This window comes from Teleopsis dalmanni, chromosome 1 (genome assembly GCF_002237135.1).
Source record: "Teleopsis dalmanni isolate 2A chromosome 1, ASM223713v2, whole genome shotgun sequence".
Taxonomy (NCBI): domain Eukaryota; kingdom Metazoa; phylum Arthropoda; class Insecta; order Diptera; family Diopsidae; genus Teleopsis; species Teleopsis dalmanni.
The window spans coordinates 186555137-186570472 of NC_051846.1; the positions used below are offsets into that span (position 1 = coordinate 186555137).

A 15336-nucleotide genomic window follows, 5' to 3' on the forward strand; every position below is an offset into this window, starting at 1 on the left:
CGTTTAATTATATAAAAATTGGTAATAACTTTCACACAATAAATAGTTTATTTGTTGTTAATTTTATATTAAAATTATTTTAAAATTATGTGTTGCTTTCAAATTTCAATAAAAACGACACAACTGAAATCGGAACAGCATTGCCATTCTTTACTAAATTAAAATACGCAAATATAAACCAAAAGCACAAAAGAAATTCTCGTATTTGCTTACTCACTACTTTGTTTACAAGTAAAACGCAATGTTTTTGTTGTTGTTTCAAAACGACCGGCTTGACATTTACATATTTTGTTTTTGTTCATTTCACGCTTTACACTCATTTTCTATACTTAACTACTGCGCAGCTGCTGCATGTGTCAAAATCGAAATGACAAGCAAAGCAGAACTCAGAGAAAAAAATAAATAACAGAAGTTCAAACTGCCGAAGAAAAGTTAAGCAAAGCAACACAGAACCGCATCTTGTCAATAAATTAAGAAAAAAATTCAATAAAATTAAATATAAACGGATTAGATTTATTTTATTATAAATAGTGAAATAATAATTGCTTACATATTGAAGTTAGCCAAATTTAAAGCAAATTCGTACTTTTATTGCAGATAATTGATTTTAAGCAATAGAAATTACGCAAGTGTCGTGTGCAAAAAAAAGTTCTCAATTAAAGTTTCAAAATATATGTATATAAGAGTTAATTCGAAAACAATATTTGTTTAGTGTAAATCGAAAATATTGTGCAGCAAAGTGAAGAAAATATATAAAAAAATTTTAATTTACGGAGAAATATCAAGCTTCACCACAATAAGTAAAAAAGGTATTTTTTTGAAAATTTTTTTCTTATGTGTTTTTTTTTTGCCCTTTGTTTAATCATCATTAATTGTCGTCATTTCTAATCTATACTTAACCTTATGCTTATGATCCTACTTAATACATGTACATATATAAATCCAAACGTTTAAAAGCCTTATTAACACATATTTTCTACACTTAAAATAATACTTTTTATTTCTTCATTTATTTGTACGTCAGGCATATTTACGTCATTGTCTTTGCTCTTTCTGTTTTCTTATTTTTTTGTATTTTTTATGCCCTATAAAGTCCTAATATTACTGTGCATTTGTCTATCGCCCTTTTGTGTTTGTTTCGTTGTTTTTGTTGTTTTTGTTTTTTATAATGTTGTCTATTTTTTTGTTTTGCTTATATCCGCCCGGTAAAACTGTGCTGCTCTTGTGATGATTTCACCTAAATTGATTTTAATTAGTTTTTCTTCATATTGTAATTAAACTAGATTTTGACGTGTGTGTAGATATAGTTTTAAAATACATATGTATTGATGTGAAAATTGCTAAATTAAATGTAAATGTATATAATGTACAAATTTTGCTTACTATTTTCTATGTATTTTAATTAAAATAAATAAAATGTAGATTAATTTAAACTAATATGCAAAAATATTTATTAATGATAATAAAATATAAATTTTGTAAATAAGTGTATTTATTTAAAACACCTCTCCTAAAATTACATATTAAGCTTTGTTAAAGACTCCAAATGGTCTTAAACCCTTTTATACGGCAACACAATGGGCCGATCCTTAAGATCGACGTTATAACCTAATCTAAACTATACTAAAATTATATAAAAAGTGATATATGTTATCGTAAAAAATATATAAATAAATATTTTATATAATTACATGCTTATTTCATTATAATTGCTACTATAATTAAATAATATAAATTATAGATATCATCAAATAATTACTTCCTTAAAAAAATACACATAAAAATACGATTTATTGGTTGCTAAGCTAAGCAATTTTGGTTTATTTAAATTTATTTTTAAAGCGAAAAATTATTAAATTTTTAAACAGATCAGCGGTCGTTGCAGCACACCATAAAGTAGGGATCACCCAAAGACTATATATTATTAGTCAAAAATATGTTTTGCTTTAATATTCATCCCTTTTGTTTCTTTTTGAAGTAACAAACTGCAATAAGGCCGTGTGGGAATTCGAGTAAATTGATGGTAAATTGAAGGAAATAGTAAATTATGTCAGTATGGCAGCGAATGTTGGTATTTACCAGAATTTCGAGTAGGATAAATTAGATAAAAATTGGGTAAATTATGTGTTATGTTAAATTTGCAAACTTTTAACCAAAAATAATAAATAAGAGCAACAAATAAATAAATAAATATTTACATAAGTGCAGTGCAAAAAATGCCTAGGAAATTTTAATTTACTTTACCTCAATTTACTCGAACTCGCACACGGCCTAAATAGCGTAAGGTAAATATTTATTTTCTCATTTTTGTTTCTATAGTGTTATTCACGAACTCAGAAATCAACTGTCTAACCGAGTAACATAGCAACATAAACATTTACTCAAAAAAATATTTCTTATATCAACTTCTTTAGTAAACTCTCAAAAGATTTATACAATAAAAAATTTTGAAACTGGCACTTTGACCATTGTATTAGTATTGCAAAAAATAAGCCCTGCACGCTATGTAACCCTAAAATAATACTTAGCATAAAAATACACTTATTTTTAATATAAATATTCTAAATTTAATGTGAACTACGCAAACAATATTTACTGCCAACACAAGCGCCCAATAACGCATAATGCCAGGTGTATCCCGTGGCTAAGACGTGAAACGTTTAGAATATCTTTTCCGTCTACAAAATTTTTTTTTAGAATTTGAAAACTCAGAATTTTCCATTGCTTCATTTATATTTAATATTTTTATTGTTGTTAGTATTTAGTGAGGCATATCACTACATTATTATATTTTATATTATTTTATTTATCTATTTACTGTCAACAATTTAATTAATGACTTTGATAGCGAAATAAACAAGTCTAATGCAATAAATCTGAAGTAATTTTGAAAAGTATTTTTCATTCTATCTTATCATTTGTTTACTTTTATTTGCGGTACTTTATAGGCCAATTCTTTAATCTCTTATTAAATAGTCTATTCTAAGACTATGAGTTTATTTAAGACTTTCCAGACATTTATTCCCCAAAGCGATGCAGAAAATTTTTCTATTTATTTAAAATGACGTATACAATTTTTGTTTATATTTTTTTGAGAATTTAAAAATTGACAAATTGTGTACTTTGTCTTCGCCTTAGAATTGTTTTAAGTTATTAATATTAATGGCAAATAATAATGATAATTAAATTGTCATTTATTTATTATTTATTTTACAAAAAGACATTTCTTACACACATTTAGTCTAGAATTCGTTTGAATCCAATAGATATCCATAAATTTTTCATTAAATTTTGAAATAAAATTGCTATTTCTCTTCAAAATGTGAGGCACCTTTAATTAGTTTTTAAAGTACCACTTCTGAAACTAGGAAAAAATGACGCATGAATACTATGTATGAATACGATATTTACTAATATCGTATGTCTTATATATATATTTTATGAATATATATACAATACATTTAATATATTGTTAGAAGATCAGTTGGTTCTTTAACTGTCTTATGCAATCACTTCAATCACTTTTATCTTCGCGAAGTAAACTTATTCCAACAGTCATCACGTAAAATTTTTCCATTCCAAACAATGGGTATAATATATTGCCATTAGTCGATTTCATTGTTAGATTATTACTTATCTGAGATATATAATATAGATTAATATTTCTGAATTCAAAACAGACTGCGGTTCAACAAGGACCGAACCGATAAAGTATTCAATGTTCTTTGAAAGAACCGGTATCATAACATATTCAAAAATAAAAGCGACAATACAATACCTATATGGATTGATTATGTTAAAGGTGCAGACCTTTTGTCACTCGCGAATCAGTGGCTTGAAAAACCTGGTTTCAATAATTTTATGAAAGAACTTGAATGAAAATAAAAACATATTAAAAGCCCCAAAAAGTTGAAATGTTATTTCTTTTATAAATATGTCCTTTTCAACAATTTACGCAACATAATTAACCATAATTGATATATAAAATATAGTCCATTTTATTAAGAAGTTTAATAATCTCACAGTTGTCGCGAAGACATAAGCTTGCCAGAATCTTATGCTCTAAACAAGATAGGAATAAAACGAAAATCCTTTTGAATTTAAGCAAACCTACAGTTCGTGTACTCACTGGAATAGTAACAGGGCACTGTGCTATTTTTTCAAACCCCATTTGCTCTACAAGGAGAATAGGACTACAGTAAATAAGTAATCACTTCCTATCTCTGAGCCCGAGACTACAGACGAAGGGACTTCCATGCCTTGAAGACCGTTTCTTTACTGGCCTGACAGAGATAGCGGAAGCAGATTTGTGGGATCTACTCAGCTTTAACTGGAAGAACAAATTGTCCAACAAGGACAATACCATAAGATAACAATGGTTAATAGAACTCACCTTTCCTAGTGCATCACAATAGGCGATAGATGTCTCTTTATTTTACTCTTTAATCTCTTTAATCTTTATTATAAAAAAATAAAACTTTATTGAATCAACAATAAAAATAACATTATGTGAATAGATAAATATAAACAAATTTTATTATATGATCTAAATTTATAACTTATTATTAATTAACAATTTTAAATTAAATAATATTTAAATATTAATTATTTTGTAATCAAAAAATTTTAAGAAAGTGTTTTTTCAAGTTAATTAGTTAAAACTTTTTTATTGTTTTTAAAACATAAAAATTAAGAAAAAGAAATCACAATTTAATTATAAAATAAAATTTTATTTTTAATCAAATTTACACTACATACAATTTGTATCTAAATACCATAACTGAAACCTACAAGTATTCACATGTTAAAAAACTTGCATACTTTTAGGCAGTATTTAATATCTATCGTTTTATTTAAAAAATTTTTATTTGAAATTGTATCTACGATAAGAAACAGCACAGTTTGCCGCCTTCTATGCGTTTAACTCGCTTAATAGTTGAAATGAAATTTTAATTTTTTTAAATTTTAGTTGAAATTCAACACTTTTGGCCACATACACCACAAAATTTATAGTGCAGTTGAAACGTTCGTTTAGTATTGCTTTTGGCACTAAGTGCTATGAATCGTGCATTTTTAATCGAAATCATTTAAAAATCAAAACAAATATAGAGTGACCAGACGTAACTATAATTTTAGTACCATACATTAAATTAAATTAAAAAAAAAAATAAAAACATTTTTATTTTCAATAATTTATGCCTTTTTTTTCATCACTTACAAAATGCACTTACTTAAGCAGCAACAAATTAAACATCTATATTTTCAGTTATTCAAATTACAAAAATTTCAATGTTTAATTTCAATTAACGAAACAGCAATTAACACAACAATTAAAAGTTTAACACGTCATTTTTATGTAAGTTGCAATTGTTTTGATAAAAAATCATTCAAATTATTATCAGCAACTGCAAACGCAACGTCAAGAACACGGCTCACAAATCTAAGAAAAGCTACAATCGAAGTATCTCACAAAAACAAAATGGCACACAAACGCTTTTTCAATGACAGCTGCTCTGTAAGTACTAAATACTAAATCCTTACAAATCCCACTTTTAAATCCTTTTTAATTCGAATTTTGTAAAATTTTAAATTGAGCTTCTTTTGTCTAAATTAAATGCTTACTTACAAGTATGTAAATAAATAAGTACTTATTTGCTTAAAACAAAATTTAAATCTACCTTATAATACTTACTAGGATTTTAATATATATATCTATATACATTTATATATAATGTATGTTTGTATATAAACTATTTTCATTCATTTCAAACAAACATTTTACATGCATATAAATCTATCATATAAATTTATTTTGTTTAAAATTTAAAGTATTTAAGTATTCATAAAGTCTGTGATTTCAACACTAATCAGATTATATCAAATTATATCCAATTTAAGTAAATTTTATAGTTTAAAGATTACTGTAATCCAAACTACAATTGTTTTCTGAAGATAAAATTAAAATTTAAATTACTATTCTATCAAAATCTTAAAAGTCTACTGTTCTCAGCATAAACTATTATTACCCATTAAAGCATTTTTTAAATATTTATAAAATTTATTTTTAACAAAAAATTCAAAATTCCTTTCACTCACATTTTAATCTTAAATATTCATAACAAAATTGTATTTTTTTGTCATTTGATTTACTGCTGAGACCCACCTATTCTCGTTAGCATATATAAAAAATAAACAGAAACTAAAAGGAAATATTCGCATGCACTTCGAAGAGTGTTCCTTTGTTCCATATTCAAATTACTTGTGTGTTCTCATTACGTCACTTATTCAAATGAAGTATCTATGGAATGCGCTTCCTTTCAAATTTCTTGAAAATGGTTCTGACGTTTTTCTAATTCGAACCTGTGCACAGAAAGATTAATTCGAAAATGACTATGTTCTGCTAACAGTGAAACTGTGTGTTAACCCATTTTCTTTGTACGGAAAACAAAGATTATTGAAATTGAAATTTATAATTGCTTTTCTTAGTCATTGTTTATTCAATATTTCTATCGTACGTTCTAACAATTAGTTTTTATATATGTATAGATTAATTTTACTTAAACTTAAACTAAACTAGCAATACAATGAGAGAACGAACTGTATGACAGACCATTGGACGATTGAGGACGAACGATTTAACGTTTCGGTGATTGCGTTCATTTATAGATCGTGATGGGACCCATAGCCTCTATGGCTCCCTATAACAAATAAATGAAGATTTCGGACTACCGTACTGGTAATTGAAAGTATCGATACTTATAAATGCATGGATTGACATTAATCACATAAGGGAATAAAGGTTTTTCCATAACCAACTCTAGAATATAACAATAAAACTTCAATTAGGATTAGACGATTACAGCGAAATTACCATAATCTCGCCCACATAAGGGAATAAAGGTTTTTCCATAACCAATTCTAGAATAAAACAAATGGAAAGAAGCTTCAATTAGGATTAGACGATTACAGCGAAATTACCTTAATCTGGAGTAAATGTTTTTCCATAATCAACTCCAGAATAAAACAAAAGAAAGGATTGAATACAATGAAGCATTTACTTAAAGAGGAATATATTTATTTAAAACTGAATTTACATCATAATCATTTTGTCCTTTATAGTGTTTTTCCATTACACTTGATCATGTGGGGTTCAGTAATAATCAAATAACAAAAAAATACAGTTTTGTGGCATTGGTTTTATAATTTCGGATGTTTATGAGTCTTGAGTCCTCTTCTACTGCTTCCAGCTATCGATTCCGTTGTTTTCTTTTTATTCTAGAATAAAGAATATGATTCTTTTAGAATTCATTAAAGTATGCGACTACACGATTTTCGGATACCACAGCCATCTTGTCATTATTTTTTTACCCAAAGTAGTATTCCTATTTGCTGTTGTCTTGAATTCTAATATATTCTGTTTAAATTTCAAAGCACTTTAGATTTTCTAAAGAATATTTCATATGTAGTATGTTTAATATTTGTACCATCAATTTATATATTTTAAATTTAAAGTTAGCTTCGACTTCGACAGCTTCAAGTTAATTCAAATTTTAGTTGGTTTTGAAAACAATTTGTCAGCATACATTAAATAATGTTGAGCCCACATACCATATACCACCGTAGCATCTCTAATCGCATTGTTTTATAATAAAAATAATGGGTCTGCTTTACCTGATGATCTTATAAAAACAAAAAGATAACAGAAATTAACTTAATACACTATACTTGCGCGAATCCAATAAAAGTTTCTATACTAAAATAAGTGTACTTTATTCGCAAAAGAAAACACGTCATGATCTACCCAGAAAGATCCATTGGAACAGATGATTTTAGAAAATTATTTTACCAAAAAAATAACTATGTAATTAAAAAAATATAGTATGGTTTCGCCAACCAAATAAAACTAGAATTTCCCGGATTTCCAAAGGATGAGAACGTCATGTTCTAATAAAAAAGATTGGTTCTACTCTGTTTTACCCGATGATTTTACAAAATTGATTTCATGAATCCAATCTGCTTTCATGAATCCAATAGAAATGTGATTTTCAGGGTCTGCATATCAAGAGTATGTTGTGATCTAACAAGAAATATCTTCTTTCTTGTGTTTTAGCCGAAGATCTTACAAAATAAATTGACAACTTCTGATTTTCAGGATCTGTAAATCAAGAGCACGTTGTGATCTAACAAGAAATATCTTCTCTCTTGTGTTTAGTCGATGATCGTACAAAATAAATTCACAACTTCATTGATAGCAATTATTACAATACATTATTAAAAACAAGTAATAAGTAGTGTTTTTTTAAATATATGTTTAGAATAAGAAACAAAATAATATTAAAGTTTATTGTAAAAATATATAAACTTATCTTAAAAATGTTTTTGTATTTTAGTTCAATTTCAGTATGCAGGATAATTCTTTTGAAACTCCGAGTTCACCTAGCGTGGAAGTTCCAATAAAAAAATATTATCGAAAGGCAGCTCATAGGTAAGTTATAATATATTATTTATATTGTATTTAATATTAAAAATGTTTTATGGAAGATTTATTCGTTTAAACTCATAACAGTTGTTAATTTTTTTAAAATTCTCATTGTATATACGGGAGTTAATGTTAATTTTCTTTTCATTTCCGTGGTATACATACAACGCATATTACAATATCATTTTATCACAATTCCGCGTACATACAACATATAGCAGCAGATGATAATATACTCTAATAAACATGACCCAGATGTAATGGGATTAATAAATCTAGTGTTTTAAAAAAATTTTACATAATAATTATTTACAAAATCATTTTTAGAATACTAACACTTTTCTACTCCTTTTTTTGATGCTATTAGCTGACACTTAAATGATTGTTCATTTCAATAATTATATTTCAATGGAATTGATAATTGCTTGCTTGAGTGAGTGGTGTGATCACTGATTGCTTGAGTAAGTGGTGTAAAGGGGTTATTAATTCTTTACTAATTGATTAATTTAGTAGACCAAGTCATTTGAAGTGTATAGTTTAATTACTTTTGTTAATCATGTTGAACATTTTTTATTTTTTATAAGTATGCTCCTAACTCATATTGCTATTTGTAACCAGTTTAAATGATGGTTCGAAATTGTTTACTTTTAATTAAGATTTATTTTATATATAAAATTTTGAAAATTGAATGTATATGGTTTTCATTTCCGTTATTTTTTTTATCACACCACATGTGCAATAAAGAATTTTTGAAAAATAGTATTTAAATCATTATCATCATCAGCTCCTGTATGTCTCATTGGAACATAAAGCATTAATAAAGCACTTCCAACTGGTTTTGTTTTTTTTGCCAAAATCTATCTTTAGCTCGTTCCAATTTTTTCCAGATTCCTCGATGTCGTTTTGTGATCTTCTTCTCCATGTGTTTTTAGGATGTCCCCTCTTATTATTGCTTTGGGGGTTATTGACAAGAGCTTGTCGTTTATTTTTATGTGTCGTGCTTTCGCAATGTGTGACCTAACCACCGTTATTTTCGTGGTTTTATGTAATTGACGATTGGTTCCAATTAACATTTCTTATATAACTCGGAGTTATTGAAGTAAAGTATTTAAATCGTACAAAGAATAGACAAACTAATAAAATTTAATTGTTTATAATATTGAAAAAAATTATTATTTCTTTATGTTATTATTATTTCTCTATGTTATTATTATTTCTTTATGTTATTATTACTTCTTTATGTTATTATTATATCTTTATGTTTTTATTATTTCTTTATGTTATTATTATTTCTTTATGTTATTATTATTTATTGATGTTATTATTATTTCTATGTTATTATTATTTCTTTATGTTATTATTATTTCTTTATGTTATTGTTATGTCTTTATGTTATTATTATATCTTTATGTTATTATTATTTCTTTATGTTATTATTATTTATTGATGTTATTATTATTTCTATGTTATTATTATTTCTTTATGTTATTATTATTTCTTTATGTTATTGTTATGTCTTTATGTTATTATTATATCTTTATGTTATTATTATTTCTTTATGTTATTATTATTTATTGATGTTATTATTATTTCTATGTTATTATTATTTCTTTATGTTATTATTATTTCTTTATGTTATTGTTATGTCTTTATGTTATTATTATATCTTTATGTTATTATTATTTCTTTATGTTATTATTATTTATTGATGTTATTATTATTTCTATGTTATTATTATTTCTTTATGTTATTATTATTTCTTTATGTTATTGTTATGTCTTTATGTTATTATTATATCTTTATGTTATTATTATTTCTTTATGTTATTATTATTTATTGATGTTATTATTATTTCTATGTTATTATTATTTCTTTATGTTATTATTATTTCTTTGTGTTATTATTATATCTTCATGTTATTACTATATTTTTATGTTATTATTATATCTTTATGTTATTATTATTTATTTATGTTATTATTATATCTTTATGTTATTATTATTTCTTTATGTTTTTATTATTTCTTTATGTTATTATTATTTCTTTATGTTATTATTATTTCTCTATGTTATTATTATTTCTTTATGTTATTATTATTTCTTTATGTTATTATTATTTCTTAATGTTATTATTATGTCTTTATGTTATTATTATTTATTAATATTATATTTATTTATCAATTTTTATACATTTCTTAATAGTTTCCTATTATTTCACAATTTTAATTTAATCTTTTTCTAACAATTATAGTCATAGTCTGATTCAACTAAAAATGCAATATTCATAAATAAATTCGTCATACTTTGATTTCACATAAAAACAAATACAAATATTTGTTTTTTAGTTCTCTTAAACTTTCGATGACTCTCTTTCTTGTTCTCTTAAAATGCATAACAATTAGTTTAAGAGATTACTAATACAGCTGGTTAATGAAGTAAACAAAAAGATCGTGAAAATTTTCCACTACCGCTAAAAATGCAATACCGCTTGACGTCATAACGATTCTTACGTCACACTTTTGCCATTGCAGTGCATATCTTTACGTTTTCCCAATTCACTACAAAAAGATACAAAATTTCAAAACAATTTTATTGTTTACACACAAAGCTCAACACAATTAAAATATGCAAATTTACACATGAAGACCAACCACACCAAATATTTTCCATTAAAAATAAAATAAATATTTTTTTTTGTTTTATTAATTTAAAATTTACGTTTCAAATGCCACGAAACATTTTTCCAAAAGTATTGTAAAAGTATCTCAATGTATTCAGAAAATATTTGAACTTATCTGAAGAAATCTGGGCATTGAACTTTATTATTTTTGTTATTCTTTTTTTTTTTTTAAATTATCTGTTCATTTTTGCCATCTTAAAATTTTATAAAAATTTTTAATATTTATTGATTTGTTTTTTAAATAAAATTTATTTAATTATATTATCTGCGCTATTTATATAGAAATTTCGTAATTAATCAAAAATAATAGAATAAATCTTTATTTATGTATATTCACATAAATACATATATTTTATATAAATATTTTTTTTTTGAATTTTATTTATTTTTTTATTTTTATTTATTTTTTTATTTTTTATTATTGTTTATTTTTTAATATCTGAAGGTTGCTATTGTAAAGCTGAAATGAAGTATTCGTGCTATTCAGTGCGTATTTCAATCTGCGCATCTATGCAATTGACACGCATTCCACTTTGTTTTTAAATAAATAAAAACTGATAATTGCTAACGCCAGATTTATTATTCGCTTTTAATAAACTCACTTTACTAATCTTAACTTAATAAGTAATTAAGTTTATTTGAAAATATATTTTTCCAATCAATTGAGTTCATTCTTATCTGCTCTATAATTAATACTTGAAAAAATTAAATGTTCATTAATAAAAGAATTTACTTTAATCAAAGTTCAATTTTTCTTGTTTTTTTTTATTTAGTGCATTGTTGATTACCAATCGCAACACATACTATTTTTCAGATATAGAGATATATTCCAATGAAATAACATATTTACTTATATATTGGTAGTCAAACTAGATGTCGGTAATAAATGTGTTAGGAGATTACTGCAGTAATCATATTGGCATTATTATCTGTAGTGAGGATAAAGATTTATAATAATATCAGTGATAACATTCAATAGAGTTATAATATTAATCTTATTTTGTAAAAGTTTATCTTAAGCCTCATTTTGTTATTGCCATTGTACTTATACTTCCTAAAAAGCACAATCTTAATAATCTCTTTTAATGTTTCAATAGGGATAATCTATTGATCAAAATAGAAAGAAATATCAAGCCCTCATTTTATCCGAAAACTTACTTGTAAGTAAGTTTTTCAGTTCTACAATTGAACTCAATATCTCAAGCATCGTCAACATCAACATCAATACTACAATCGGTTTTATCTTGAGGTTTTTCAATAAATATCTACACTGATCAACATAATGTCTTAATATTAAGTATGGCGTCTCACCACCATAAAGTGTTTTAGATCACTTACCTACACTACAAGATGGATCGTATACGATTCGTAGTTCAAGTGTAGATTCGTCTTTATCTTTGGTAATTCAACTGATATCGAAGCTTGGTAGCTTTTAAAAAAACTATGAATTAAGCTCGATATCTTAAGCATCGTCATCATCAACATTAATACTACAATCGATTTTGGATATTGAAGTTTTTTAATAAATATCTAATATACTGATCAATATAATGTCTTGATCTAAAGCAAATTTCAATGAAAATATAACTCCATTGGCGTCTCTCCACCATAAAGTGTTTTCTAATTAGGCTCCTTTTTGGTCATACGAGCTAGATTACTTACCTACACTACAAGGTGGACCGTATACAATTCATAGTTCAAGTGTAAGTTCGTCATTATATTTGGTAATTCAACTGATATCGAAACTTGGTAGCTTTTAAGAAATCTATGAATTAATCTAAATTGCATGTTAATGTAAGACAACACTATGCTTCGAGCTTCCTGACTTACTTCATTCTGTCGTCTACCATAAAATTTACCATAAGGAGTTTTTTGAGTAGACTGTTTTCCCTTCAGACTATCTAAGTGCACTGACTACCAGCGTATAGATTATATATTTTTTTTTACTAAAAGCTAGGTACGTCAAATACGTAGTTTAAGAGCCTCCGGATTCATTCTTTCTAACGTTTGTGGCTATCAACTTAACTTAGCTTTTTCACTATGGTGAAACTGCAGATCTTATTTATGAAATAAGAAGAAGACAGAAGAAGACATACACTTGTTTGTAAAAATATCTTCTCTAATAAACTTATCACTACTTTTACAATAAAATCTATCAAAAACTTATACCAAAAAATATCTCTCATTAAGTTTTTAGAATGCTTTTAAAATAAAATATTTCAGTACATGAAATCTACTTTCAATTTTTATCTTAAAAAAAAAATTACTTTTTTAATAATTTTTTTTGAGATAAAACTATACCAGCATGTTTCACACTTAAATTTAGAATGAAAATTTTTTTTGGTACTCTTATATATATTTGTGCTGTTATAATAAACCCTTCTTTTACTTCAAGAGAGGTCGACCTATAATTGTTTATCACAATTTGATTTAAAATTATAAATAATGAAAATAACTCCAGTAGAATTCACTTCCTCTCTAAAACTATTTCTTGTCTCGTTGTTTAATTAAAATGATATCAGTTATACCACAGTTAATAGGTCTGTCGTAAATCCAATATCCCAATCGGCACATATACAATTAAGGTTTTCAGCCAAAGTGACAAAAATTATAGAATTCAAATAGTATTAACGTGCCCTTTATAACAATTATTTGTTTGATTAATTTTTACAGGAGGTGTTAAAGCTAAAACAGTTGATCATACTTTTTCAACACTAACATCTCAAATAAACCTTATGAGAATTAAAAAAAATCAAGTGGAAGTCATTTACTTGCATAATAATCAACTGCTCTGTCACATAAGGCTTCCGACCAACAAAATAAAAATGTTATGGACCTTAAAACTAATCTTCGTGTAATAAATTTATAGTGGAGATACTAGGCCTATAACAGCTGTTCAGCGTGTCTTAGGCCTAATATCTCAACCGATCATATTCTAAATGACTACTTAATAACATTTTTTTAATGAACCTAATGAGAATTAAAAACACCAAGTGCAAGTCAACTTGCATAAAGGAATTTGTTATGTAGATGTTACGTCTAATATATGACACAACTATGCATTAATTATCAGGTACGTAATATCTTTATAATAATTTTATGGGACGAAAAATAATTTCAAAATTAATAATATGCACTTAGTGTTTATAATTCTCAATCAGTTTACAAAAAAATTTTATTATAAACATTGCAGCATATAGTAAGTTGAGATATTAGGCCTGTCACAGTTAAGTGCTGTCACAGACTTAATACCTCCATTATAAATTCCTGAAATTATGTGTTTACTATTATGGTTGCAATTACTAACATAAATTGCACTTGATGTTTTCATTTGGTGCTGCGGTACTGTAATTGACTGTTGTAAACCTAACAGTTTTCTCCTTGGTACCACAGTTTTGCTGTTTCTTTTTCGACTATTTTTGCTTGCCAATTCTAATATATCTCAACTGATATGGTTTTTATTAAATAATTATTTTCGTTCAAATAGTATCTTAAGAGTTACTAGGTGGATTTATAAACACCGGAATAAGTAATAAAAACGCATTCTTTGGACAGTTTCAATTATTTGCAAAAATCTAATCAAACATCTGATGAAGTCAAAACTTCACAGCTGTCATTTTAAACTGCGCAGTTATACAAAATATAATTGATTTTGTTCTAGCTTTGCCACCTGTTGTGAAGTTAGGTAATCATCAATCCACCAGTATAATTTGCTGCAGGATTAACACAATCCAAATCATTTATTGGTACCTATAATAACAGTAAGAGATATCAGGATTGTATGAACTTATCAAAAGTAAAACTTAAAATTATCATAGTAATCCTAACAGGGCACTGTAAACTAAAATACCACCTTACAAGACAGGCTATACATACGGATGCAAACTGTAGATTCTGTGAAGAGAATGAGGAGATGTACTGTTAGAATGTTCTCCGCTAATACACATACGGAATAGCCTCCTGAGAATGTATATTCTTACGGAAGAGGCAATAAAACTCTGTAAAGTAGGTTCTATACTACTTTTTATTGATGCAACAGAGCTAAGAGACCTACTCTAAACCCAGGAGGAGGCATAATAGACCCGACGGTCGCAGTGCAAAATGTAAAATTGGTTGGTTGGTTGCAGTGGCAGACCATAAGATAACTTCAAATGTACCTCAATTAGCGATTTTTCGCC

The 15336-nt window shown here is 26.0% G+C and overlaps 1 protein-coding gene across 2 annotated transcripts in view; it reads left to right on the plus strand.

The window, feature by feature from the left end:
• Window positions 1–332: 332 nt before the first annotated feature.
• Window positions 333–15336, plus strand: part of LOC119670752 (cytosolic purine 5'-nucleotidase) — a 70447-nt gene continuing 55443 nt past the window's right edge. Inside the window, exons 1-3 of one of the 2 annotated variants that reach the window (XM_038081154.1) lie at window positions 333–809; window positions 5403–5515; window positions 8391–8485. In XM_038081154.1, coding sequence (XP_037937082.1) covers window positions 5480–5515; window positions 8391–8485 — 131 coding nt within the window. In that variant the 5' untranslated portion in view covers window positions 333–809; window positions 5403–5479. The remainder of the gene's footprint in view (window positions 810–5402; window positions 5516–8390; window positions 8486–15336) is intronic. The other variant, XM_038081155.1, reaches the window with a different exon arrangement.